Here is a 27,495-nt window from a genome sequence, read left to right on the forward strand (position 1 = left end):
TTTTGTTTTGTAGTTGAATAAAAAATGTAATTATTGTGTAAAAGGAGTTGGGGTAGGGGGCTTTCTGATCCAAGTTGAGGATTAACAAACTGCCTTTCTTAAACACAAGCTCCAGATGCTGCCTGAAAGACTTCACAGCCAGAAGAACAAATTCAGAGAACAAAAAGGACAGAGGGGGACAGAGGGGGACAGAGGGGGACGTGTTCAGGGTCGGAGCTGAAGCCGTTCAAACTCCATCCTTTCTCTTCTGATTTTGCTTCCTTGGGCTTTTTTCTCACCCCTTTTACCCCCTGCTCATTATCTGCTCACCCTCTCTGTGTTCCCTCTCCCCTCACTTTCTTCCCACTCTGTTCATTTCTCTTCCCTCTAACCCCTCTCTCTTTATACCCACTCTCTCTCTCTCTCCTACTCTCCCTCCATCCATTTGGTGGAACAGTGCTGCTGATAATGCCTGTAATTGGAGTGACTCACACTTTTCCAGTGTGTTTGGACCAGATAAAGAATATTGTCAGCATTTTGCCGACATGGCCTCTGCTGGCAGAATTAAATGGACTCTGTTCTGTTCTGTCTGCAGCAAATTAAAAGCCTCTCAATTTATCTGTTCTCGCTCGAGGCTCACAGGGGCCTCCTATTCACACAGAAACACCGTGGAGAGGGGGGGAAGAGAAAAAGGGAGATTTCCCCCTTTCCCAAGAAGTACCAATCTTTTCGTTTTGTTCAAGTCTGCACTCAGTCACTGTTAGATGGAGAGGGAGAGAGAGAGAGAGGTCAAGACTGATAGTACAAGGAGAGGTGGAAAGCAGCTCAGAAGGTAGTCAGATTCGTTATTATACACGTCACCGTGCAGCTGTCTCCTGCTGTCTTTGTACTTCAGCGTCTGTGTATGAAAGGAGCTTGTCTGCATTTGTGTGTGAATGTTAATGTGTGTGTTTTCATGCATTCACCCAAAGGGTTAAGAGTGTGAATCTGAGTGTTTTTGGCTCCTTCGTTGTCGTAGTCGCTGCCAGTCAACACTTCAGAATAAAGTAGTGGCAGATGGGCAAAGAAGGAATAGAAATCTGGGGCCAGAGGGGCCCACCAGGCGCTGGACCGGGCCCAGGAGGCGCAACAAGTTTGGTAGCAGCGTTAAAGGAGAATTACACTTCCACCATGGCTTATACATTTTGGTTATCTTGCTTTTGATAATATTAACATTGGAGGCCCCAACAACATGGGATGGTGCTACTTGTATGGATGTACATTATTAGCAACAATTATTTAAGACATTAAAAACGTCAATGGTCAAATTACATCCATCGCAGTTTACAAATCCTGTCCAATTTGAATTGCAGAAACATTTGGTTTTTGGTTGTTTTCAAATATTTGACTAAACTGTTTGCTTGTTTACAACCTGTCAGATTGTCTGACTGCTTGTGTTTCTTTTCCCCCAAATTGTTCTCATTACTTTACAGCATTCACCTTACTGAGTACAGCAACATAAATGATGGCTACAACAACAAGATTGTAATTATCCAGAATTTCAGTTGACGGATTGATCGTTGTTCAAAACTCTTTGGTATAGAACTTTGATAAAATGTATACTATTAGCTTTTTAAACCTGTTTAAACCATGATTGCATGATTGAAGAAGGAAGTGGGAATGTTATTTACGTAGTGTCCTTGTAGCCAAACATTATTGAAAGGAAGCAGGAAGTGTAGGTCATGTCTCGCTGTTTGTTACCACGGGCAACATCCACTCAAGGCCCCGATCAGAAACAAGCTCATTCTCATGCCGTCTGAGAACTCCTGCAAGGTTTCGCCTGCCAAGAGTAAACACCCCCGACTGAAGCAAACCTCTCTCTCCCTCTCCCTCTCTGCAGCTCTCTGTGGGTGTGTGTGGGATGTTGTGTCAGGGCTAAAGCCCATCCCTCTCCCATGAGCCTGTGTGCCCACACACACCTGGCGCCTTCACGCACCCACCCGGCGCCCACACACCGACAGCCGGCACCGACGCTGTGAACTGGACCCTCGGAGCCCAGCGGAGCCAAGCGGAGCCGAGCGGAGTCTAGCCAGTTGGAGCCTGAGGATGTCAACAGAGACAGAGCTCCAGCCAGCGGTCAGGCCCAGCAGCGTCAGACGGGACTCCAGAAGGAAAGGTAGGAACATCCTTGGAACACTTTGAGGCATTGATATTCTTGAGGTGAAAGTTAAAGGCATCCCTTATCATCTACTACTTTACTTTCTTTGAGATAACGTAATTTGTCTGAAGAAAACATTATTGAGAGTATATTAGAAAAACTGCAGAATCAGAATTCCTTTATTTATCCCACAACAGGGAATTGTACTTTATTACAACAGCAGAAGTTTAGTGCAGATAAAGTAAAGAGGAGAGACTTACATATTACAACAACACCATTTTTTGAGTATGCACCCGTTATTAATAATAAAAAACACAATAAGTAAAAAAACAAGTACACCATGTTAAAAAAAAGTTGCAGTATACTGTGTTAAGAAAAGAAGTATACCATAAAGACCTAGCTGGTACTGTTTGCCGATTCTAAATACATTGAAAGAAAAAATAAAGCGTGAATTGCACGAGGCTTAGGTTATATTGCACATGCATGTATATTGCACAAAGTTTTATATTTGCACATCACGGGTATTACAGTCAATGTGTGTGTGGTGGTCTACCAGGGGATGTGGTGGTTATACATAAGTACTTTTTAAACCTGTACCCTAATTGCTGGTTAAAAAATACGCATATACAAACACATACCTTTATCGGCTGCTCTTCCTCTTTAATAATGATTGATTTGGGTTGGACAACATAATGCAGCCCGGCTGTTGTTCATAGCTAATTAACAGGTGGGGGGGGGGTATCTCGGTACAGTAGAGGTTGCTACCAAACAGGTGCAGGAATGTTGTGGTTGGTGTGAAGCAAACACGTCCAGGTGTGTAAAGCTCCAGAGGCAGGTAGCTAGCAGGTGTATGAGAGCAGGCCTGGGTGGTCTCGGAGCAGAGGTGATGCCAGGGGCCGGGCTGGCAGCCATCACCCAGCTGCTGGGGGGGGGGGGCCCCGACTGCCAGAGCGACGCCTAGCAATCTCTGAATAAGCATCTGATTGATGTAGCAAAAACTCTGGACACCGTTGGGAGCGGCACTTAATGGATGCACAGAAACACACACACACATACACACACACACACACACACACACACACACACACACACACACACACACACACACACACACACACACACACACACTATCATCACCTGCAGCAGATGCCTCATTGCACTTGGTGCTCCTCAGACCCTGCAAACAAGCGTAGGTTCCCCCATACACAGTGTGTGAGGGAAGGCTGAATGCCTCTCATGTCCTATTTAGAAACACCATTGTTCTGCTGCAATAGAGATCATGTTCATCATTCAGACTACTCTCCATATGTGGGGAGATGCAGACACACACAGACACACAGACACACACACACACACACACACACACACACACACACACACACACACACACACACACACACACACACACACACACACACACACACACACACACACACACACACACACACACACTAGGACTGGGATTGAAGCCCAGAAGAGCATATGAGAGGAAAGATGAATGGGTTGCCTTCAGCATTTAGACTTGAGGGTTTTTCAGCTTCTCCTCTCTGCCCTCTCCCCTCTCTGTTTCTTTGTATTTGCCACACACACACACACACACACACACACACACACACACACACACACACACACACACACACACACACACACACACACACACACACACACACAGCGGGGTGATGAAAGTCAAATGCAATCATATACCCCACACAGGCAACAATCGTGCACTGGGAATAAGAAACCTTGATAAGGTTTTTGTTATTGTGCTTCATGTGTATGACCTGAAATCCTCGTGTACATACAGAACACACACATGTTTCTGTTTCTGTGCAGCCCCTAGTTTTCATCTCTTGGGAGTGCCTGGATTTGAATGAGAATAGATCCTCTAAATAGCTGATCATCATTAGGGTGCAAATGGCAGCTCTGTTGCGAGAATCCCTGCAGGATGGTCCTTTTCCTTTTCTAATATCCTTACTTTCCCTCCTCATCCTGCTCCTCCGCCCACTGCTCTGACTCCTAAATGACCTTGCCCTGAATGAGTGAGACACAGATCACAGGGAGAGAGAGTGAGAGAGACTAATGAGTCAATGTGAAGCAGAGCTGTTTAATCTCAGGCCTTTGTTTCGCGGTTCTGTGGTGAAGAATGTAATGAAAGAGACTATGGGACTGCTGCGTGTCACACATTAATCAAAGCTGGTGTGTGACTGGGACTCTTTGCCTGTGAGTGCACGTGTGTGTGTTTTTTTTGTACACACAATTGTGTTTCATTTGTGAGCTCAGGGGTCATTCTTCTAAGAGAAGGTTTTTATTAAATCACCATGACAAGATCGAGATAACCTTCGAACTTTAGCATTTACATGACCTGAGGTGAATAAATGCAGCTTTGTGCTTCCTCTGACAATAAATTAGTCTGGCGTTATTCTTGAAGTAGAATAGTCTTTATTAATCCTCAATAAATCCGGAAAGATTACATCTGTCCACCTCTCTATCCCTCTCTAATTTTCTCTCTCCACCCCCTCCTCCTTCCTCCCCCACCTCCTCTACTTATGTACCCTTCAAACCATATATATTTCAATATTAATGTAGCGGTTCGGCTGTAATTTAGACCACTGGTTAACTTCCTTATAGGTGTTAAACCCCTTTTATAGAAAAGCATATATATTTCATACCATTTCACAATTCACAGGTATTTGTAAACTCTTGAGTTGTTAAAACTAATTATTTCAGTTTATATCATTTAGACATTTTGTAGAAAGCTGAAATAGTCAGACTTTAAATGTAGCAGTTTTTCAGAAGTAATGGCTCGGGGGCCTGACACCTATTACAAGATTGCAATTTGTGTGCCCGTCTGTGTATTGCAACCTTGAAGTTATGCAAAGAGATAAGGCTGCAGTATATGTTTGGAGTGGATGTTTGTTAATTAGTATAGCCATGAGTTTTTTGGAAGGAAACACATTTTGAGATTCTCCATGATCAATAAAACATTGAGTTGACAGTCTGCCAGTGCAAAGACTTTTATGTGCTTGTCAAATTAGAACAGCGAGCCAGTTTGACATTTGAGCCTAACAGCAGCAGACAGTTTTGTCTCCACTTAAAACTTTTACATCTCCGAGCCGACCTTGCTAATGAAGTACGATGAACCACAGACGCATTACTCTGGGGGAATCTTTGAATCGTATTTCTCACTTTCTTCACCGTGCAAGCAAATCATTTAGACATCACAATTTAGGATTCCAACAACACTGCCTTTTTTGTCGAGTGTAACAGACTACACCAAAGCTGTTAAAGCATGCTTAATGAACTTATGCTCTGCTTTTGCTTAACCCTCTAGAGGATCTCTAGTCAAAACTGGGTATGGTGTTGGTCTCCTAACAACCTGAGACAGTGGAGTTTTATTTTTACAGTGCTTTAAAGGGGACCTATTATGCAAAATCCACTTTTTCATGTATTTCATACATAAACATGTGTCCCCTCTGTGTAAAGAGATTCTGAAGGTTTCAGGAAAAAAGATTCTCTCTCTTTTTGTCCTGATCCATTTATATAAAAACCTGTCTGAAAATGAGCTGATCAGATTGTGGCCACTTTATGATGTCATAACGATTTTTTGGCTTGTGTAACCATTAGCCAATAACCAACCAAGGTAACCCCCCCCCCCACCTTATCACCTAAATCTCCTCCTAGAGCACCATTGTGTTCTTTTTAACCAAATATCTCTGAGGGGCGTGGGGAGGGGCTCCTTATTTTCATCTAAAGTAACAGACAGAGAATCAGCACTTTTGAAACAGGGCTGAAACAGAGGGGTTTATGGGATGCTACAATGCCTGATCTGTTTGGTATTTTGAGCCAAACACTTCAGAGACATGTTTTGTATATATCTGAGACCTATAATATATTGATGAAAAACAGTATAATGGGGGACCTTTAATTGAGTTCTGTTGTATAGACACACTTAAATGTCTGCAGGATTTATTCACAGTTGATGCAGTATGTATGAAGTTCTTCTTTTTCCAGTGGCTCCATTTTGATAAAACGCAACAGCAAGCTTTAATAGATACAAATACTGCTCTCTATATTAACTGTTGATTTTGGCATATCTCTATGAAGCTGGCATTGTGCCCGTATTTTTGTAATAATATTTTTGGACATTCTCAGGGTTATGGATACATTTTTCAAGCTAACCCAATGTTGGTACATTTTAACTCTCGTTGGTCTACGAAAAAAAGTAACTTGCAATCATTTGGTTGTAAGCAACTCCTAAAATGCTTCTTGTAAACAACACTGACTGTATTTTTGTGACTAACTGCTCATTCTGGCCAATAGACAAAACTTTATTTTCTATTTGTGGCGTTGTGTTAATAACATCATTACATTTAAATAAAACATTTTTCTTAGGCGTATCTGTCTTTCGTGATTTGGCTCCAAGTATGATTACAAGTAATAATAACTTCCGCTGCTGTCACCACTCACAGTCAACAGTCATCGCAACTGAAAAATCACGACGCTCCCACAATGGGATTTGGCTGAGCATGTGTGGGAGTGTGTTTCTACTGTAGCTGGCAGCCAACTGCATGAAAAGAGTGGTTAAGGGTTATAGCTGTGCAGCTGTTAGCCTTTGTGCATGTATGTGTGTGTGGGGATGTGTGTTTGCTTGTCTCTGGTGTGCGATTAGCAAACACATTATCTTCTTCGTGTGGATATTATGCACACATCCAGTCTATCTGGCACAATCACCGAAGCCATTTACTCTCATATCTTTCCCTGGGGAATTTTAGAGCACAAACAACGGTATTTTGAGTGTGTGAGTGGCGTGCATGTGTGTGTCTTCTATGAGAGGTAATCAGATCTGTTCCCTCCAATCAGACAGAGATTTAATTGAATTGGCTGTCTGCTGTTGTGGTTGTCAGTGGAGGCCAATAGTGGATAGGCGGGGATAGAAGACAACAACGACACTTTATGGCAGATAGTGGCACACACTTTCCAAACATGGCTTTTCCAGCACTACAACTATATTTAAAGATAACTGCCTCCACTCTGTCCTCTCCTCCTATCTTCTGCCCTTCTCTCCCATCAGTTTATTTCTGGAAAACTAGTGATCTGTCCATCCCGCTATCTACTCTTTCACAAGTCTTTGCTCTCACCGTACACATCTATTTATCCGCCCTCTTTTTTCAGCACTATGATCATTTTCTTGGGAAGGTAAGGGTGGTGAGACGTGTTCAATGTATTTCCCAGGAAGGGAAATCATTCCCCTCAGAAAGCCTGCATCATTTTTCTGTGCTGCTGCTGCTCCAATGACACACTCTTCTGCCCCTATTCCAGCTTTTAAATGTGACCACACCGAATAAGCATTCAAAAAATATATCAGTGAAAGCCTTTTATTTGGTTTCCTGAGGTGTGTGTGTGTGTGTGTGTGTGTGTGTGTGTGTGTGTGTGTGTGTGTGTGTGTGTGTGTGTGTGTGTGTGTGTGTGTGTGTGTGTGTGTGTGTGTGTGTGTGTGTGTGTGTGTGTGTGTGTGTGTGTGTGTGTGTGTGTGTGTGTGTGTGTGTGTGTGTGTGTGTGTGTGTGTGTGTGTGTGTGTGTGTGTGTGTGTGTGTGTGTGTGTGTGTGTGTGTGTGTGTGTACTCTGTACTCTGTGATCCTCTCAGTATGTTCAGCTTAGTCCTCTCCTGCACACTAGTTGGTGTGGCCGCAGCATCACTAACTACAGTCTCCATAGCAACAGTTTGCTCCCTGCTCATAATTTGCACAAAAGAAAATGTCCCAATGTCACACACAGGCTCTAATACAGGCGGATACTCTCACCCTGCTGTGTGGCTGAAGGACTGTGTGTTGAAAGGACATTTCTCATCTATAAGATGTGGACAGGATGCTGTTTTCTGACAACACACAAGCAAAGCACCCTGTCAGAGCTTATCAAAGCACATCAGTACTATGAGTTATAGCAAGTTGTGTATTGTTAATTTCTTACGTCTTGTAAGGTAAATAATATTGCATAACACCATTTATTTAATTTCTGGAGGTGTTATTATTAATTGTCATTTAACCTCCATGTAGTGCCCTGTATGACAGTGGGGCTCGAGACTAACTGAGTTTTGGACACAGTAAACTCACATACTATATTTATCATATCAGTATTGTATATAGAACATATTTTTTTCCTGTTAATACTACATTGTGAACAACAAATACATGTTGAAATCTACATGTGGATTTCAACAAGAGCTAGTTAACGTTAAATGTAGTACTTTTTTGTTTTTGGCAAGGTTTCTTTTGCGAGAACGGTGGTTTGTTTTATTTTTGTTTTCTATTTGAAGCGGTATCTCATTTATATTGAGACTAGTGGAATTTCACTGGTATTAGATTGACTACTTAATGTTTGGTACTGTGGCATCTCTGATCTCTTTACTGTAACTCTTCTCAAAATGGAGTACAGACGTGTGTTACATTTATTTTTGCGTGTGATGATAGTAGGTGATACAGTGAGGAAACGGGAAAGAGTTAGAGACACAGAGAAACATTCTGGCAGATGGCAGAGTCTCCTCTTCCCTTTCATGCTCTGTGATGTTCCTCAGCCCTCCTTTGCTCCGACCCTCTCTTCCAGGACCCCGGCTGAGAGAATGAAGGGAATAGGTTCATTACGCAAGATGAGACACAGAAAGACAGAGAGGGGAAGGACAACAACTTCAAGTGGTTCCATATTTTGGAAGAGATGACGGACATGAGAGAGGGCTTTGTTCTGGCACGCTTGCCTCGGCATGAAAGGAGGACTGGTGTGTTTTGAGGAGTTACCTATGTTTCCTAATGCTTTGAGCGAAGGGCCTCTAGTGTTTGAGGGTCCCCCACGCAGACATATTCACACAGGCACACCTCCTGTTCCCACAGAACGGGGGATTTAGGAAACAAATCGTTTTTACATTTTTCAGCTAGAAGTGTTTTTAAGTGTTCAAACAGACTAATAGTTAGTGTGTGACATGACGTGTGTACATGTGTGAATGTATTCAGGTTAGGGACTTACAGATAAACGACAAGGATTTTACTTTCTGTGTGTGTGTGTGTGTGTGTGTGTGTGTGTGTGTGTGTGTGTGTGTGTGTGTGTGTGTGTGTGTGTGTGTGTGTGTGTGTGTGTGTGTGTGTGTGTGTGTGTGTGTGTGTGTGTGTGTGTGTGTGTGTGTGTGTGTGTGTGTGTGTGTGTGTGCTGTGTGTGTGTGTGTGTGTGTGTGTGTGTGTGTGTGTGTGTGTGTGTGTGTGTGTGTGTGTGTGTGTGTGTGTGTGTGTGTGTGTGTGTGTGTGTGTGTGTGTGTGTGTGTGTGTGTGTGTGTGTGGCAGTGCAGTCCATGGGAGGAACCGCTTCAGCGTTGCATGACAGGATGCTAGCGGCTTGTTTACACAGCCCACTCTCTGATAGCCTGTCAGAGCCCAGAACACACACAGCTGCACCCACAAACACATGCACAATGACACACACTACAGTAAATGCACATACATACACGCGCACACACACACACACACAGTAAGGATGCTTCCTCGCAGGCCATGTTTCCCTTCGTTAGTGAGACCAATTACCTTGTAATTAAAGCCAGGGCGGGAAACAAGCTTTAGCACCCAGAGTCCTACACAGACAGAGGGATGCATGCTGGGAGGAGGAGAGAGAGTTCACAGGACTGAGAAATGCCTCATGGTGGCACACCTATTGTTGGATTTTATTAAATGGAGAAAATAAAAAAAGATAAGAGGAAATGAACGGGAACGAGACTATGATTAAATCCACTTACCATCCATGCTGGGTTCTTATGCATGTTTTGTGTGAATAAGATGAAATCCATTTCCTCAGATAAAAACATGATGATGTGAATAGCAGTGGATATCAACTCCTAAAAACACAGTGTTGGACATACAGTGAATTCTATTTAATTTTGCAACATCACCCGGGTTTATTTTCCTCATAAAATCCAGAAGCATGAGTTGTTATGGTGAAAAACAGCTTTGCCACTGAGAATAAAACCATGCTGAAGTACAGAGGCTCAGAGCAGGGAGTTGTGCTGGTTTACCCTCGGTGCAGTATGAAAAGCTTCAAGCATTTCCTAAAATTCTTCTTCACTGCATACAAGTAAGTGAGAAATGGAATTAACTCTTGCCATGATTCTCTGTTTGCACACAATAGCCTCAGTGGGTTTGTAACTTGATACAGAGATCTCTGCCAAAGAAATAACAAGGAAAAAGTCGGCCAGGCCCATGGCGAGTGTGTGCGTATCTGAGACGGCTCAATAAAGCAAAATCTGTGCTAGGGCTGGGGGACATAGTTTAAAGAATAACATCTCAATATGTGTATCTTTACTAAAGGGTAATAGGCCAATGATTTCTGCCAAACCAGAATTTTATAAATTCAATATTTCTGCACAGCGCTGCACTATTTGTGACTCTCTTACAAATAATCCCCCTTTGAAATAAACAAAGCAGGTTTTCAATTACCAAAATAATTCCGTAAATCTACAAAAAAAAGAAGTTGTTTTGCTGTTTCTTCAAAAATACATTTAAAGCTGCATTGATGAGAATCTGGCAAACTTTAAATCTGTGAGAAGAAACTTTAAAAGTTGTAACCCTCATGATGTAAAGTTAAACCATTCTAAGAAACTGATCATCAAGTTTAGCCGTACTGACTTCAACACTGCAGATTAATCCATAGAGGCTAGAATTAGCAACCCAGTTGCACTAAACAATAAGATCATAGGTACAATGTATTCAAGAGAGTGGTGTAGCATTACATAAAAGCCCTAAAGAGGTGAGTAACGGCCCGTCCACACAGCAGCGTTAAAAAAATCTTGGAGGTGGGCGTATCTGAAGCTTGGGGATTTTTTGCGAGCAAGGCACCAACAACCAATCACATGAATCTCCCGCCCCTGACATACGAAGCAAAAAAGTTTGAAGTAAACTGGATATAAACTCCCCAAACAGGCGAAAACCTACCACTGTCTCTGCCACCTCCCTCCATGCCTGGCTCCTCCGGTTTATATCCCGGTAGGTAAATAGGGACTGGTCATAAAGCACCGGGTGATTCCCTACCGCTAATTTCTCCTCCATTTTTGGGAATATGAGGAAATGACCTGCGGTATGTCTCTCCCAGCATACACACGGTTTGATTGGCTAGCGCTTGAACTGTCAGATTTGCATACACGGGATTTGATTGGCTGACGCTTCCACCTCAGCTTCAAAAGTTGAACATTGCTCAACTTTGAATCCTGAAAATCCTGAAAATCTCCGCTCGCCTGCCCACAATGCAGTTCGGCGAAAAGTGAGGCAAAGTGACGTCACCCCATTCAAAGTGAATGGGCAGAAGCGTTTCAAGATGTTTTAACGCTGCTGTGTGGACGGTCCGTAAGACTATCAGACAGGAACTGTATTTTTGAAGAAGTTGTATTTTACTTTCAATATAAAAGGTAAACATGGCATAAAGACAGTAAGTTTACCTTTTATTCTCTTGACCTACAGAATGACAAAAAGTGCCTTTGTTGTCAAATCCTAAAACGATATCTTCGAGGTGTGTTTCTTCCCCTAACTCCCATACAAGTCAAAAGTTTACTCAGTTGTTTCAAGGTGACTTTGACGTTGGCTGTGGTGTTGGGGGTAATGGGACAATGTGTCGTATCTGTCCCCGACGTATTTTTCAGCGCTAATGTTTTTCTGCCGGTGAGGGTAGCTGTGGATGCCTCAGGACGTCACACATGCGTGCACACACACTGTCACACCGCTCAGGTCTCTGGCTCTGCTGCTGTCATCCAGGTCAGAGGGGTGGGGAGATGCAAGAAGTAGCAATGGAGAGAGAGAAGAAATGTAAAAAAACACACCACTATAAGTCTTACATTCCTTGGTTCAGCTCTAAAGCCATCTTTCATTATGAACTAGCTCAAAAGAAGCATCTTTCATTTGTCTGTGTTTTCACAGCAGTTATGTTGCAAATAAGACAGAAAAAAGACATCCCAGACAGTACTCATTTATTTCATGAGTGGCAACAGTACTTTGTAATCTCATTTTAAACCAGACGTTTCACTTCAGCAACCACGGCTATGTTTTTGTAAGATGAACATATGCGTATACTCGGTGAAGTGTGTGCCAAATCAATCGCCCGGAATTTAGCATGAGCAGAAGGGGGAAACTTGTTGTTTTCTTGGCACATGCTGTTTGTGGGTTTAAAAGAGTCTGTGTGAGAGTCAGTATGAGTGAGAGCTTCATCCAAAACAAGTCTCTGATAGGTAAAGAGAACACACACACATTCGGCAGCACAGTTTTGAAGCAGGATTAATTGGAAATGAACTGCTGGGTTCCCTCATGTGCTGTTGAGTGTTTGTTGGGAACCATCCCAGCTGTAGTTAAGAGCCTCTGGGTGCTTCTTCATCTGAAGCACAGAGAACAAGCTACTCTCTTTTCGAGCTGCTGCACACAATACAGGCTGACAATAAGCAGTGGCATCAGCTTTTGTGCCACATGTCAGAGGAATATTAGATCGTTCAAAGACATCAGTAACCAAAAAATTGAAAAAATCAGAAAGAGTCCGTCTTTCTTCTACATATACTGTAGAGCTGCTAAATCTCAGATTCATTCTTACCGAGTGGCCTCGATCTAACCGCCTTATTCTCTATTTTCAAATGTTCTTGGTTTCTGACTCTGGGCTCGATTACTCAAACTGCCTGTTGAAAAGGATAAACACATATCGATTTATATAATTATTTCAATATGTATGTAATCTAAATGTAACCCGACCACAGGCGAAGAGTCTTGCAGAGACAAAAAGGGGGGAGGGCTTTTTTGATGGAGAAGAGGGTTGAAGGGGAACTTGTTGGTGGAGAGTGATGGAGGGGCACAAATGAGCCAGGTGGTTACAAAGGCCAGGGGCGATGCTAGGGGCTTCCCTCCAGGGCGAAACGTACTGTACCAGCAGTCACCTGCCATCTATCATCTGAGTGTGTGTGTCTGTGTCTGAATGTGTGCGAGAGAAGAGAGTCGGGGGGGGGGGGGGGGGTTCTGCCTGTCATAATGCTCTAATCCTGAGTGACGTTTATCCAATGGAGGCTTCGCTCATTCATCCATCCATCACGTTCTATTCCTCCTTTCAATCCTTTGCTCTGCGCTTTATGTCTTTCCCTCCCTCTCTGCTTGTTGCTTCAGACAGACAGTCAAACCAACCCTGCATACCAAGTACTTACAAACACACACACACTGGAATTACAACTCCGGCGTAGCATTGTAGATGTGGTTTTTACATTTTGAGTTGTACAGATGTCTTTGTACAGAGTGGGAGTTATGAGCGTGTGTGTGTTCGTCAGCCATGACAGATGAAATGGGAGATGCTTTCCTTAGTTGTGTTTGAAGCTCAGCGGGGTCACAGCAGTAACAGACATTTATTTACAGCACACTGAAAGCTCCCCCAGCTGACACATGCACACACTCACAAGGAGGTCTTTCATGCGACAAGCTCCCTAAAGGTAATAATATAAAACACTCAGCAGGAGAAGTAACCCCGGACCCCTTCTACCCTTTTCTCTCTTTCCTCCCCTCTTGGCCTTTCTCCACTACTCCCTCTCTCTGTGTTGCTCCCCCTCCGTGTGCTAAGTATAGCAGCAGTAATGGTGATGGATGCAGATGGAGGGAGCAGGTCTTAAATGTCAAACTCAAATGAAAACCAGTGTTCCACTGAGACAAAAGCAGCTGGACACATCCAGTGTTATTTAACACTTGTACACTTACAAGCAAGCACTCACAGATGAGGTTCTGCACTGCCCCAGACTATGTTATAATGAAAGAAATGGACGCTCAGACCAGTGCAAACTAATTTGAACGAAATTGTATTCTTAGAGAATATCATAGTTATCAGAGTTGCTCTTGTAAGCAGTCAAAAGGATGCAAACGATTTTCTATACGGTATGAGTAGCAGCATTACCGGCATGTTAGTGGTTAATTACACAGGCTGGGTCATAAGATAAGATAATTGAGAAATGTTTGCGTTGCAACAGCAAAAAAAAAAACAACGCATTGCACATAAGTAGAAATTAAAAAACAATACTAGAATTTAAACATCTCAAAATAGAATTTAAAGCAGCATTAAAATGTGGAAAATATACGGCTGACCGTGAAGATAAAACATTTATAAACTCTGACAATCATCAGAGCTGCTGAGCCTGCTTGTCTATGTGTGTTCTCGCCTATATGCTAATTACAAACGACTATTTCTAGTTTAATGAAGGCAATATTTATGTCTTCAAACCTCTCTGCAATGAACAGAAACAATCCTCCGCAGCCGAATGCGATGTGACACAAAAGAGAGAGCTTTTTCGTCTTCCTCTCTCCAAATTAAGGACAGATGTTCATCAGCCCTTTTGTCTCTGAAGACTTTGAGGCAGACAGTCGTGATGTACTCTGTAGGACTGTGACTGAGTGTGTCTGCTCAATGATTCAGAGGGATGAGCTCATCCACACCATATTAACGGGTGAGTCAGTGTGTAGGGTTTTTTTATCAATGGAGAACAGAGTGTTTATTCTAGTGTGCACATTTTTCACAAAGTTGCTATATCAGGTCTTTACAGGGCCGGGCTATTAATGCAAGGGCAAACCCAGCATGAGAATCCTTTTATTCATCCGATAATGAGGCTTTTTGTAGCCTTACATGTCTTTAAACAATGTCCAGCCCCTAGAATCCCGCCTGAGTGTGATTTAATTGAGATGATGCAAATAAAGCATTTAAAAAATGGGCATGCTTGTGTTTTTATGTGTGGGCCAGAAGACAAAGCCGAGGGAGGTGGGAGATTAGTGTCGGACAAAGGTGATCAGTGGAGCCATACAGTATAACGCGATGCTTTGTCTGTGGTTAAATGGCTAATTTTCTACTATACTCCAATACTGTAGGGACTCTGCATGAATGAAGAGAGGAGGTGTAGGACCTCTCCATCACTCCGACTATGACCTTCCAAGAGTCACGCTGCTATAGAGTACAGAACTAATGCCTCAATATATTATGTGAATAGCTGCATTATCATTATGCCTCTCCTTCTCACTATCGCTCTCCCAGTCTTTCTCTCAAACTCTGAAACGCAATGCAAAGACACACACAGATTCAGGAGTGTTTCTCCTATACCATATTTGATGATGAAATATTTGCGCACTGCAGGTTGGAGAAACATAGAGAAACAGAACAGGAGACAAATGGAGAGAGCAAGTGAGCTGAGCCTTGTGAGCGGCTGTTCTTCCTCTCTGCTCTGTATTGTATGTGAAGCAGTAGTTGTAGTCACTTCAGGAGATAACATATAGACTTCCTGGACAAGAGCAAGGTCAACACAGGCGCCATAGCGACACTCACTAATGCATGTGCACAATGCCCACAATCTTGCACACAATAGAGGGTGAGGAGGGAGGGAGGACCGAGGGAGATAAGAGCAAAATGTCACCACATTATTTTTCAGGAGAAATAGCCGGAGAGGAGAGCAGTCACATTTTGAACTCTAATCCCGCCAAATGTTCATTGATTCGTGTGTCTTGGTGTATTGATGGATGCCATTCATATGATACCAGAGTTCAATGCCTCCGAGATGTTGCTACCATCAGTAGCTTTGACCTGTGCTGTGTTGTTTTTTTGTAAGATTACTGTTGAAGTCTTTCGTGGTCCGTGTGATTGATGATCTGGAGTTAATAGAACTGGTCTGAGTTAGATGGAGGTCCTTGACTGGAAGATGTACTGTAGACTTCAGAGTGTGTGTGTGTGTTTGTGTGTGTGCAGGGCAGGATCGCAGCGAGTCGACTCTCATCAGGCGTTTTAAGGGCGATGGCGTCCGCTACAAGGCCAAGCTCATCGGCCTGGACGAGGTCACTGCCGCCCGTGGAGACAAACTCTGCCAGGACTCGATGATGAAGCTCAAGGTAAGGAGGGTCTCTTTCCTCTTTTTTCTTTTCTCTCTGTTGATGTGTCGTAAATTAAAAAAAACGTAGCTGCTCTTTGAAGTTACTGCATAAAGCTTGCTTCTATGTAGATCTAAGTAGGGAAAATAGATGAAAATGAGGATGCTAGGATGGGGAAGTATACATGTTAGCTGTATGAATAAGAAGGGGATTGTTGTGAATGTCTCCGCAAGAACAGTAGAAACAAGCCATGTATGTATGCCTTTATAATATATTCAATCCAGGGTTCTTACGGTCATTAAAAACCTGGAAAAGTCATGGAAATTCAAAATGCTAATTCCAGGCCCTGGAAAAGTTATGGAAAATAATATTTTGGAAATGTCATGGAAATGTAACTAAAGTTGCATCAAATATAATTTATATTTTAGCTAATCGCCAAAATAGTAATACTATAATGATAATAAATACTGTATCGTATAGTAATGAAACGTAAAATGGCATTTAACTGACTTGTGTTTTGCTGGTGAGAGATTTGAGTTGCTTTAGCCTGTAGAAGCTAGTAAGCCTATTTGATTTGTTTTATATAGGCACAACATGTTTCATATGCAGACCTTATATCCTGTTCCATGTTAAAATAAACCATTTTCAGTGGTACTGCTGAGAAAGAGTAATTTTTTGGTCATGGAAAATTAGGTAAAGGTCATGGAAAAGTAATTGAAAATCATTGGTGAAAAAGTGTATGAACCCTGTCAATCCTAAATAAGAAGTTGACTTATATATTATTACTGTAAGTTGCAGATGGAGAACACTTTTCTTTATTACATGGGCCTTACAGTGAATACAAAATGTTTCATATTTTTACACAAATGTATGCTGAGAGAAAACAGTGAATGTGTAGAGCGCCCCTATTCATTATTAATCGTCCTTTATCACACGGGGTCATCACACTGCAGGAGATATTCGAATAGAGAAAATTGCATTTACGTTTTGTTTATATGTAGTGAAAACTCTATCCAGCCTGGGTGTAGAAGGGTGAGGAGAGGAGAGACAGCTCATTGATCAAACAGCTTCCCTCCTCCTCATTTATTCAGACAGGAAATCCATCAACTCTTTTTCTCTGATCTCCCCACCTCTTCTTTCATACTGCTCCTCCCTCTTCTCGCCCGACTCTCTCAATTGTCTGATCTCGCTCCTTTCTTTTCTTCTGCTTTTGTGACTCACCTATGCAAATGGTGTCGGGGTGGATGTTTGAGGGAGTTGCCACCCTTAGATACACTTGTAGAGTTATAAATCAGTTATGTTGTCATCAATTGTTGCAATTTACCTTTTCGCTGTACCTGCCATGTCTGCCTTTTCCGCTATTAAAGATTTCCTACAATGCTTCTCAGCAGGTAAGGTTTTGCATTCACCTGAACAGAACAAACATAGCTTGATACTAGATAAGACATATTTGGTGGATGTTTGTGTTCCACCTTAAATAGCTTTTATAGCTTTCAAAGATTTAAATGGACTATTCTTACTTCTGTGGATCGGGGAATGATATCACTTCCTCTTTGGTGATTTCCTTCAACTGGCAGTTATTGGACAGAAATATCCATGTATGGGCTTACATTCCCATTAATTCAAGTCATATGTTTCTGTCCTGCTTCTAACATTGTTTCTTCTTGATGTGTGTGTGTCCTCAGGGTGTAGCAGCAGGAGCGCGGTCTAAAGGAGACCACAAACAGAAGGTGTTTCTGACCATCTCCTTTGGAGGGATCAAGATCTTTGATGAGAAGTCAGGGGTAAGCTCAGAAGTGTGTGTGTGTGTGTGTGTGTGTGTGTGTGTGTGTGTGTGTGTGTGTGTGTGTGTGTGTGTGTGTGTGTGTGTGTGTGTGTGTGTGTGTGTGTGTGTGTGTGTGTGTGTGTGTGTGTGTGTGTGTGTGTGTGTGTGTGTGTGTGTGTGTGTGTGTGTGTGTGTGTGTGTGTGTGTGTGTCCTCTGTAATGAGGCATCTCCATGAGAGGGAGGGGCCCCTGGGGAAATCATGAGGCCCTAATTTAAACCCTGAGAACAAGGCCTCCGTAGATGAGAGAACATGGCTATCCTATTGTGTGCCTCTCTGAAAACAGCGACAACACTGGTTCTGGATTACGCCTCAGGATTATACATTTTCCATCTCACATCGCTGCTTTTGTGCTTGACCGACTGTCCATGCACGATTTGATGTCCAACTGATATGATTCCCCTACCTTTTTTACATTTTTGTAATCACTCTGCAAGACTTATTTCTACTAAAGAGAGGTACCTGAATGATCCAAATAACCCCCACAAAAAGCAACATAGTTTATCTGTATTTCACTGGTGTAGAGATGTATGGACAAGTCTGGCACTTATGGGACCATTCATAGATAAAGGACACTCTATGGACAGCTTCACCGTGAAGTCAGCTGTTAAATACCAGAGAGAGTATGCATGCATCTCAGGGGAAAGTCGCCATTAGAGCGCAGTGATTTCTTTCTCAAGGATCCTCTGACAGGTATTGTCCAGGTTCGATTCCCCAACTGGCCTTATCTGTCACACTATCCTTGAGCAAGAAATATAACGCCTACATTTCCCAGGACACTTAGCGCTGTGGCTGGAGGACAGCCTCATTGAAGGGGTCATTTCACCATCATTTGTGTTAATAATAGAAAAGTCAGATTCAATCCCAGAAACTCCTAGAAATATTGGTTATGAGGGACTCAGTTTGCTCACTGCAGACCACTCAGAGCAGCTGTGCATGTTACATTTCATATTTCTGGCAGCTGGAGTGAAATTGTTCAAACATAATAGACAGTATGTGGAAGAGGGATATTGTTGTTATAGGATACAGGGGTAGGATTTGGGAATTTGGCAAAAAGGTGACAATCAAGTTATTTTAGCCCAGAAGGTGGTGTTTTATTGTATTTCAAAATGTATTGAATATTATTATTTAAAATCTCTGAGAACCAGGAAGGGCACTGTGTGGCTTAATTTCAAATGTGATAGTAAATAATAATACAAATCATTATGAAAAAACATAATAAAGCATTTTCATCTGCTCTTCTGCTCTTCCTGGCCCTCCACACACACACACCTTGCTGTTGTGTGTGTGTGAAGTGAACCCAGTGGTAATTTATAAATGATGGGTATCAGGCAGGACAGTAACCAGTGGCCTCCCACATGGCAGCCATATTGCCTGCTGCCAAACTCATCCCTCAGCAGTCCAATCCCTCTGTTTTATAACCCTCATTCCTCTCCGTCTCATTCCCCTTCCCCTTCCTGATGCTTCAAACCCTATACGGTGAAAGATTGAGAGGGATAAAGAGAAGCAACCGGAGATAGATTGAGAGGTAAAGAGTCAAAGAGGAGACACTGTAGAAGTGAAGAAACAAGAAAAAGGGCGAAAAAGAGAAGGTGAGAAGAAACAAGAATTTGAAAAAGACGGATAAAGGGAGGATGAGAGGGAGGGGGACAAAGACAGACTGAGACAGAGTTAGAGGGATAGGTAGAGAATCAGTGAACATATGTCAAAGTAAAGCTGTCTATAGAGAGACGTTGTCCTCTGTCTCCACACATTAATATTAACTATAGAGATATGCTGTCCTTACTATCAGGCCTTCAACCACTTCTAATGGCTTGGGACGGGGGGGAGAGGGGGGGGTCGGAGAGAGAGAGAATGACTGCTGAGGTTCAGGGTTCTTGACAGTCTCGTTCCCCTCCTGTGCATCAGTCAGCCAGATGGGCGGATGTATGTATGGGTGAGAGAATGGATGGATGGCTTCTCTGTTGGAGGAGGGAAGGTCGTGCAGGATGGAGGGAGGTGGTGCTTGAGATGGAGGAGAAGAAGAGGGGAGACATTAATCTAGCAGAGGGCAGACCGGCATGTCTCTCTCTTTCTCTGCCAGCCTCTCTCCACACGCATACACACATTAAGACACAAGCACACTACACACTTCAGCCCTTTTTGTCTTTCTAGTCAGGTCAAGAACTCACAAGAGTGAAGGGCTGAGCTCACCAGCCTCCCGCACCCTCAGAGAGGAAATCGGAAAGATCACATTAGTCGAGTTCAGCCAGCGCAAAGGACTATGTATAAAAGAAAAAGTAGCTTGAATGAAAGCAATGTCGAAAAAATACCCTAGAGCAAAGTATGCCAGACAGAGACATGGAAACAACACAGATGAGGTAAGAGCCAGACAAACTGGTGTTTCCTTCCAGTCTATTCCATACATCCACATTGGGTCCTATCCGAGGGGATCAACTGAGGGTCAAGCTTGACTGGATGAACATTGGGTTACATTTGTATAATGTATGTCTAAAGTAGAGGTAATATCGGGGAACAAAGGAAGTAAGACTAAGTAAGGGCAATTTCTCAAAAAAAGCAAGGAAAAATGTGTGAAAAGTGTTTGTTTGGGTGGGGGACTTTTTTCCAGCTGAGCACCTTACTATGTGTATGCTGTATGTGTGTGTTCACCTTTCTGGTCACAACTCTGTGTCAAACTGGTAGATTTTAAATCAGGATTCATTCCAGGGTAGGAACAGTTGATCTTATGTGCGTGCGCCATTCTGTCAGTGACTGACAAAGAGCTCTCTTTAATTAATGCTAAATGCAAATCTCAGGCCTCTCCCGTTTGGAGACTGGACAGCGTCTTGTGTCTCTGGGGTCTCCCCTTCAGGAGGGCCATGTGAAGAGATGTGAAGAGGGAGAGAAGGACAGTAGCTGCTGCTTCTCCTGCCCAGTTCCAGCGTCAGGGAATATCTTGGTTTAGTTCTTCTGAAGGGCAAACCGCTCAAACTCAGAAACATAGACACTGTGTGAGAGAGAGATTGTGAGAGAGAGAGGGAAAAATAGAGTACACAGTCAGTATTGGGCTTTTCGATAAACCAACCTGTTTTTGCAAACAATCCACTTCCCCAGAGAATACATCTGTTTAAGCAACTTTGAGCGCCATCTGATAGTTGATGCTGCCAGACATGTCGGCTCCTGCAGCGGCCAGCCTCCTGGGATTTCATCTTACTGGTGTGTCCAAAACTTACCAAGACTGACACAACAAAAACATTTAGATTATGTTTGTAAAAAAAACTATGCCTCGTCATTAAGAGATCTAAGTAGACATTGTTGTGCCAATGAACAGCTCAGTGGTGTTGACAGTGTAAAGTTAGCAAAAAAGAGTAAGCAAGTTACAAAAACAGCAGTGTTGTTTGAGTGCCGTCTAAGATTGCTTACATTTATTTTTCAATTAAATGAAGTACAATTTCATCTGGTTTTAGAGTATGTGTGCATGACATTAATGGAAGCTCAATTAGGAAAAGTCCAAAGGCAAAAGCCATTTTTAACAGTGCATTGCCTGCCAATTAGACAATGAGGATTCATACGGAGTCCATTTTTACATTCAGTTTCATCATTAATGTCACATGGTTATTTTCTCTTCTATTTGAGGGTTAGGAGATTTATGGGTAAACTAACGGCATAAAAAGCCAGTACCACTTCTCCTCTACACAGCACACGTGAAAGACCAGGTGCATCCCCTTCATGGTTTCCTCTACCAAGTTCCTTGTCAAACACTTTCATGGATGTTAAATCTGTGTATCAACACATATGGTAGCATAGGCCTCCCCTGACAAACTAGGTACTGACTGTAAGCATATGCAAATTGTGTCTACTCTCTTTTGCTACCAATACGAAGTAGAGCAATTGAATTCTTGTTCTCAGCTGTGAATCAGAGTCTCTCTTTGTCACCTCACCACCCACCCAGAGATAATTCAATAACCTCTGCAAATGAACCGTGTGTGTGTGTGTGTGTGTGTGTGTGGGTGTGTGTGTGGGTGTGTGTGTGTGGTGTGTGTGTGTGTGTGTGTGTGTGTGTGTGTGTGTGTGTGTGTGTGTGTGTGTGTGTGTGTGTGTGTGTGTGTTGTGTGTGTGTGTGTGTGTGTGTGTGTGTGTGTGTGTGTGTGTGGTGTGGTGTGTGTGTGTGTGTGTGTGTGTGTGTGTGTGTGTGTGTGCGCATCGGGTGCAAACGTTTGCGCGTAGCTTTCATTTTCAGGTCAATCAGAGGTGATAATAGTAATCGTTACTCTAATTATTAAATTTAGAAGACATGACTCCTACAATGATTATCCATTTCTTCTGGGGCCCTCTGTGTGTGTGTGTGTGTGTGTGTGTGTGTGTGTGTGTGTGTGTGTGTGTGTGTGTGTGTGTGTGTGTGTGTGTGTGTGTGTGTGTGTGTGTGTGTGTGTGTGTGTGTGTGTGTGTGTGTGTGTGTGTGTGTGTGTGTGTGTGTGTGTGTGTGTGTGTGTGTGTGTGTGTGTGTGTGTGTGTGCACCAATGCCCCCATCTTAAATTGGTGTCACTCTGTTCTGCCCTGTCTTGGGTCTGGAATAGCTTCAAAGAGAGCAGATGTGTGTGTTTAGCCTCTGATGTATAGAGCTGCAGCATGCACTGAAGGGCTACTGGGTCATTATGGTGACTGTGTGTCTCTGCTCCCAGCATGCAGTTGGCCTAGACAATAACAACAAAGCAGACATTTAGTGTGACTTAACAGGGGGCTATTGCACATTAAGTTGTGACTGCTTTGTGTGTGTTGTGATTGTGTGTGTTGTGAGTAAGGGCACAGATGAAGTGATCAAGTCGACAGCTTGCCGAGCTGTGATTGTCACTGATCCCCCCCCCCTGTCCTCGGGAAAACAGTGCCATCTGCCACGGGCAATGCCAGCTTGGCACTCTCCACCCAGGCTAAACTAGAGAGGGCAGAGGAGCTCCAACAGTTTAATATCAGTTGCAAGGTCTCCTTGTCAGGGGTGTTTGTCTCTGTGTGTACACTTGGGGGAGTTTGAATGTGGGGTCTTGTTCTGATTCCCACAGATTTTTGGAAAAGTGCACAAGGAGAATTATTCTGTCAGTATTTGTAATTTTGTTAGTTAAATAATAATAATAATTAACTTTTTGATATTAGTTTGTATACCTGAAAGTTAATTCAATCAATGAATCAATCAATGTCATTCACGATTTGTTATTCGCAAAACATTATTTCCATTAAGTGATTTCCCTGGTTCCAAGGGGAGCAAATATTAATACTTGAGAAAAATGCTGTTTTTTTTCAAACCATTTACATTTTTAAACTGATTTTAAATATATTTGGTTGTTATAAATATTGGGACAACTGTTGGAGAATACAATCTGAGAATTCATGAATGAAGTCATTATATCAGTAAGAAAGCTGCAGTTCATTGGCATGATGTTGTACATTTTAGATCCAAAGTAATATCACCTGGGTAATGCTTCAACCAGCCCATAAGGCTCTGTCTACATGATTTATTAAACATTCTGTGTCGTACCTCGCTTCAGGTCCTCCAGCATCATCATGCGGTCCACGAGATCTCCTACATTGCCAAGGACATCACGGACCACCGAGCCTTTGGCTACGTCTGCGGGAAGGAAGGGAACCACCGCTTCGTGGCTATCAAGACCGCACAGTCGGTAAGTGTCTGTGTGTACGCAGCTGTGTGTGTGCATATAGCACCATACACCCGATGTGTGTAGGTTAATGTATGATTCATCTGGGTCTTTTTTCAATAGCACAAACCTCTTGACATTTAGATAAGGACCCTTGAACACGGTCTCATGTCCCTTTGTGCTTTTCATCAAACAAACAGTTTACTCTCTGGAGCTCTCGGTGTGTGTGTTAGTTCTATGTGTGTATGGAAGGTTCACATTCAGTCCTGCTGCAACATACTCTTTATGATATTGAGCACCCCTCTTGGACCCGTTATGATTGTTGTTGCTGTTGTTGTATCTATGTGCCTGGCTTGTTTAGTCTGGATCCAGCTGGCTCACTCTGCAGCCATATTGATTTCCCATAGTGAGTCGATGAGGGTTTGAGTGTGTGTCACCAGCTCTAATGGCATATCCATCCTCCCAGGGCCATGAACCGTGGCTCCCTGACTTAGACAGATACACACAGTCACACACAGCAGCCAGTACTCAACACACACCCACCAGACCTGCATTCAGAAAATGTTGCAAACCCAATGCTACCATGACGAACAGCAAAGCATGAGGCTGAGCTCTCATCAGTCACCTAAGCTGTCATTTACATTACATGTGCCTGAGGAAAGGTCACGGTTATATTTTACTCACATTTTCAGGTTTTTAACCCGCCATCCCTCGCACTCAGACCATTAGTTGTGGAGCGTACAATGAGAGGCGTGCAGACCCAGAGCTTATGGCGGAGGCTGAGGCTGTAATTGGAAAGTAACCACTTTGATGTGAATTAGCAAAGCGTCCCTGTCCTCCAAAAAGGCTAAGACTTGAGGTTGCTCCGGAAAGGCCAATTTAGGGGTACATTCGAAAGTAATTGGCTTACCACTCAACCCAAAGTCTCAGCGTAAGAAGGACGTGTTTTATTAAGCAAGTTTTAGTGGAGATGGAAGCACACTAATTGAGTTAGAAGGGCTTTCATAGACTCTGAGCTCATCACAGTCTTTGTTATAACTTTTTAGAAGAGTTACAATTGTAATTAATAATAATAGATATTTTTGTGAGGAAATCAACCTTGTATCTAATTTGTTGAAAGGGTACATTTTAAAGACTAAAAGTACTTTTGTATTCAACTTCTGGAGCAAATCATGAAAGCAACCACAAAAGAGAAAATAACTAACGGCCCGTCCACACAGCGGCGTGCGTTGTCGCTTGCCGGCGGGCATGTCTGAAGACTAGACCAACAACCAATCACCTGAATCTCCCGCCCCGGACACACAAGCAGCGGTTTGATTGGCTAGAGCTTGTACTGGCATATGATTCGATTGGCTGACGCTTCCATCAAAGCTTCAAAAGTTGAACATTGCTCAACTTTTGCAGCGAGCAACGCGAGCAACGCGAGCAACGCGAGCAACGCGAGCAACGCTACGCTTCGCTCCCACAATGCAGTTCGGCGAAGCGTGACGTCACCTCATTCAAAGTGAATGGGTTGAAGCTTTAACGCACGCCGCTGTGTGGACGGGCCGTTAGTGCTAATCATTGGCGAGCCTGGCTTCCTCTGGACAATGTTCTCCTGCTGCTTTATAACAAAAAGCTTTATTTCACTGCTAATGGAAAAGTGAAGCCAATACATTTGACCTTTTGTAAAATAGAATATGCAAAGTGCACGGTACATTGTACATTTCTGGGTGCATGTTGTTGTTTATTGGGTGCAGTACTTCTATTTTAGTTAAGTGGCAAACATTTTTGACTCCAGGGTTCAACAATTTCAGATAAATACATTTCGCTCAGGTATATTGCACAATACTCTTCTGTTCACTTTAAATGTTTCTCCCTCTTGTGTTACTGTGATCATTGCTGCGATCGCTTATTCTTTCTCGAGCTGTATATTTAGGCCCATTCTCTAGAGATTGTTTTTGCAAATGGAGGAAATTACTTGGTGAATTTGATTTAGATGAGGCAGCTGGAGGAAAGTTCAATAACATTTAAATAATTAATAAATTCAGAATGTCATTTTGAGTAAAGTGTGAATTTGTTGGATTAATATTCAGGGGGATTTAGCCAGAACTACTGATCAGTGAAGATTTTAAATGAACACTGTCTGCTCTTACCTCAAAGTCATTATACAGAGAGAGTGAACATGAATGAGGTACAGAATGCTGAAGAAGATGGAGATTAGAGCATGTGTTTTCAAATGCAAAGAGGATCTGAGTCTGACAGTGACAATATGTTCCCTGTTGGCTCAGCGTGAGCCGCCGTTTACCCCAGTGTGTCTGTCAAGAGCAATATGCGGCTGAGAACATCGTGCAGGAAGACGACACTAAAATAGAACTATTTCCATGCTAGGCAGAGTTCAGTCTGTTAACTCTCGGTGCACTTCAGGAACCCTGAGTCAATCATTGATAAGCTCTAAAACATTGTTTTACTTTAAGACATTTTGCTGTGACAATACATCTAAGTTGTGAAGCAGGTGTGTTGTCAGTACCTTTGCTCCCCTGACAAGAAGTGGTAATATAAGACAAGATGCCTAGAGAGAAATAGTAGAATATTCAGATATTGTGTCCTAGTCTTCCCAATCACAGGATGCAAGAGACAAGGATGTTCTTTTTATTTTATTTTCAGTTTTCTTTTTCATTTCCTTAAGGTGTATATTTTAATTTGAAGTTTAGAACATTAATAAACTAAAAGTACAGTAGTTATAATTTATTAGAGCATTTTCATGGGGATTGGTATTTAAGAAGAACAGACTTTTATTTTTTTTTCTTTCTAGTGTTTTACTGACACTTTACTCTGTGGATTAAAAAGTAAATATTCTTTCCTCAACTAAATCGACTACATCTAATGCACACATGTAGGCCATGACTAACAGCTAAAACAAACATTTTAGCCGTTACATAGAAAGTGCTATTTATTTAGAAATAGTCTGGGACGTCCATTCTCTGAGTGTAGTAACGTTCAGTTCTTACAACAATGAGTCAATGTTTACCAATCACAGGGGCACAACAATCAATTAGTCAAAAAAGACAATGTAACCTTTATAGAGAGCTTTAAAACAAACTTATTGCAGAACTGACACGAGTGTAAAATACTTTTAGCTGCCACTTATTTTTCAGCTTGTGGCCTAATGGAATAATCCATAATGGACTTGAGCTATCATCAAACCAATCCAGTGTCTCTGACTCATCCTGCCCAAGCACATGCTCAGACCCTAAAAAGCACTGAAATATTACATCTTAAAGATCTGTTCTGTTTGGGTACCTTTTGCCACAGGTGGGAAGATAAGTCGTCTAAAAGCACAGTTCTGAGAAATAATCATGGTGATAATGTTTTTTTGACCGGTGTTGACAGTAGTTTTTACCCAGAAATGTGCACTTTGATATCCCAAAGCAGCCCTCTGCATCGCCCTGTGCCGTTGTAGTGGTATCACTGCAAAATGAATTAGGAGATTATGTTTTTGCCTCAATCTCCTGCCATGAGGTAGTGCAGGTTTAGTACACATTATTCGCCACATATAACTAGAATAAGCAGGCATGGTTGCAATTCGTGAGTTCTGATCAATGCTATGTTGAATGTGTGTGTGTCTGTGTGTTAATGGGCAGGTGCATAATGTGTCCTTATCCTCCCAGGCTGAGCCGGTGATCCTGGACCTGCGGGACTTGTTCCAGCTCATCTATGAGATAAAGCAGAGAGAGGAGATGGAGAAGAAGGCCCAGAAAGACAAGCAGTGTGAGCAGGCGGTCTACCAGGTACTTATGCAAACTCACTGATAGAATCTTTGGTTCCCCTGTTTAACCTTATACCTTTATCATCTGCCATAAGTGTGATGAGCTCCATCTGAGAGCCTCTTGACGGACAAGTCGAGTAAGACTTGAAAACGCTTCAAAGCGAGCGAATGACACACGGAGCACCCACTTTCAGGTTTCATCAGTGGCACCATCTGCCCATTGTGCTTAGTTCACCTTCCTCTGTTCTGCCTTCTTTGCATCTCCTGGTTCATTTCTCTTTATCCCTCTGACTGTCTC

The 27,495-nt window shown here is 42.7% G+C and overlaps 1 protein-coding gene across 1 annotated transcript in view; it reads left to right on the forward strand.

The window, feature by feature from the left end:
- Positions 1-27,495, forward strand: part of dab1a (DAB adaptor protein 1a) — a 69,024-nt gene that overhangs the window by 23,666 nt on the left and 17,863 nt on the right. Inside the window, exons 2-6 of the mRNA XM_034146113.1 lie at positions 1,859-2,134; positions 15,879-16,018; positions 17,683-17,781; positions 23,342-23,473; positions 27,100-27,219. Coding sequence (XP_034002004.1) covers positions 2,065-2,134; positions 15,879-16,018; positions 17,683-17,781; positions 23,342-23,473; positions 27,100-27,219 — 561 coding nt within the window. The 5' untranslated portion in view covers positions 1,859-2,064. The remainder of the gene's footprint in view (positions 1-1,858; positions 2,135-15,878; positions 16,019-17,682; positions 17,782-23,341; positions 23,474-27,099; positions 27,220-27,495) is intronic.

Source organism: Trematomus bernacchii, unplaced genomic scaffold (genome assembly GCF_902827165.1).
Source record: "Trematomus bernacchii unplaced genomic scaffold, fTreBer1.1, whole genome shotgun sequence".
Taxonomy (NCBI): domain Eukaryota; kingdom Metazoa; phylum Chordata; class Actinopteri; order Perciformes; family Nototheniidae; genus Trematomus; species Trematomus bernacchii.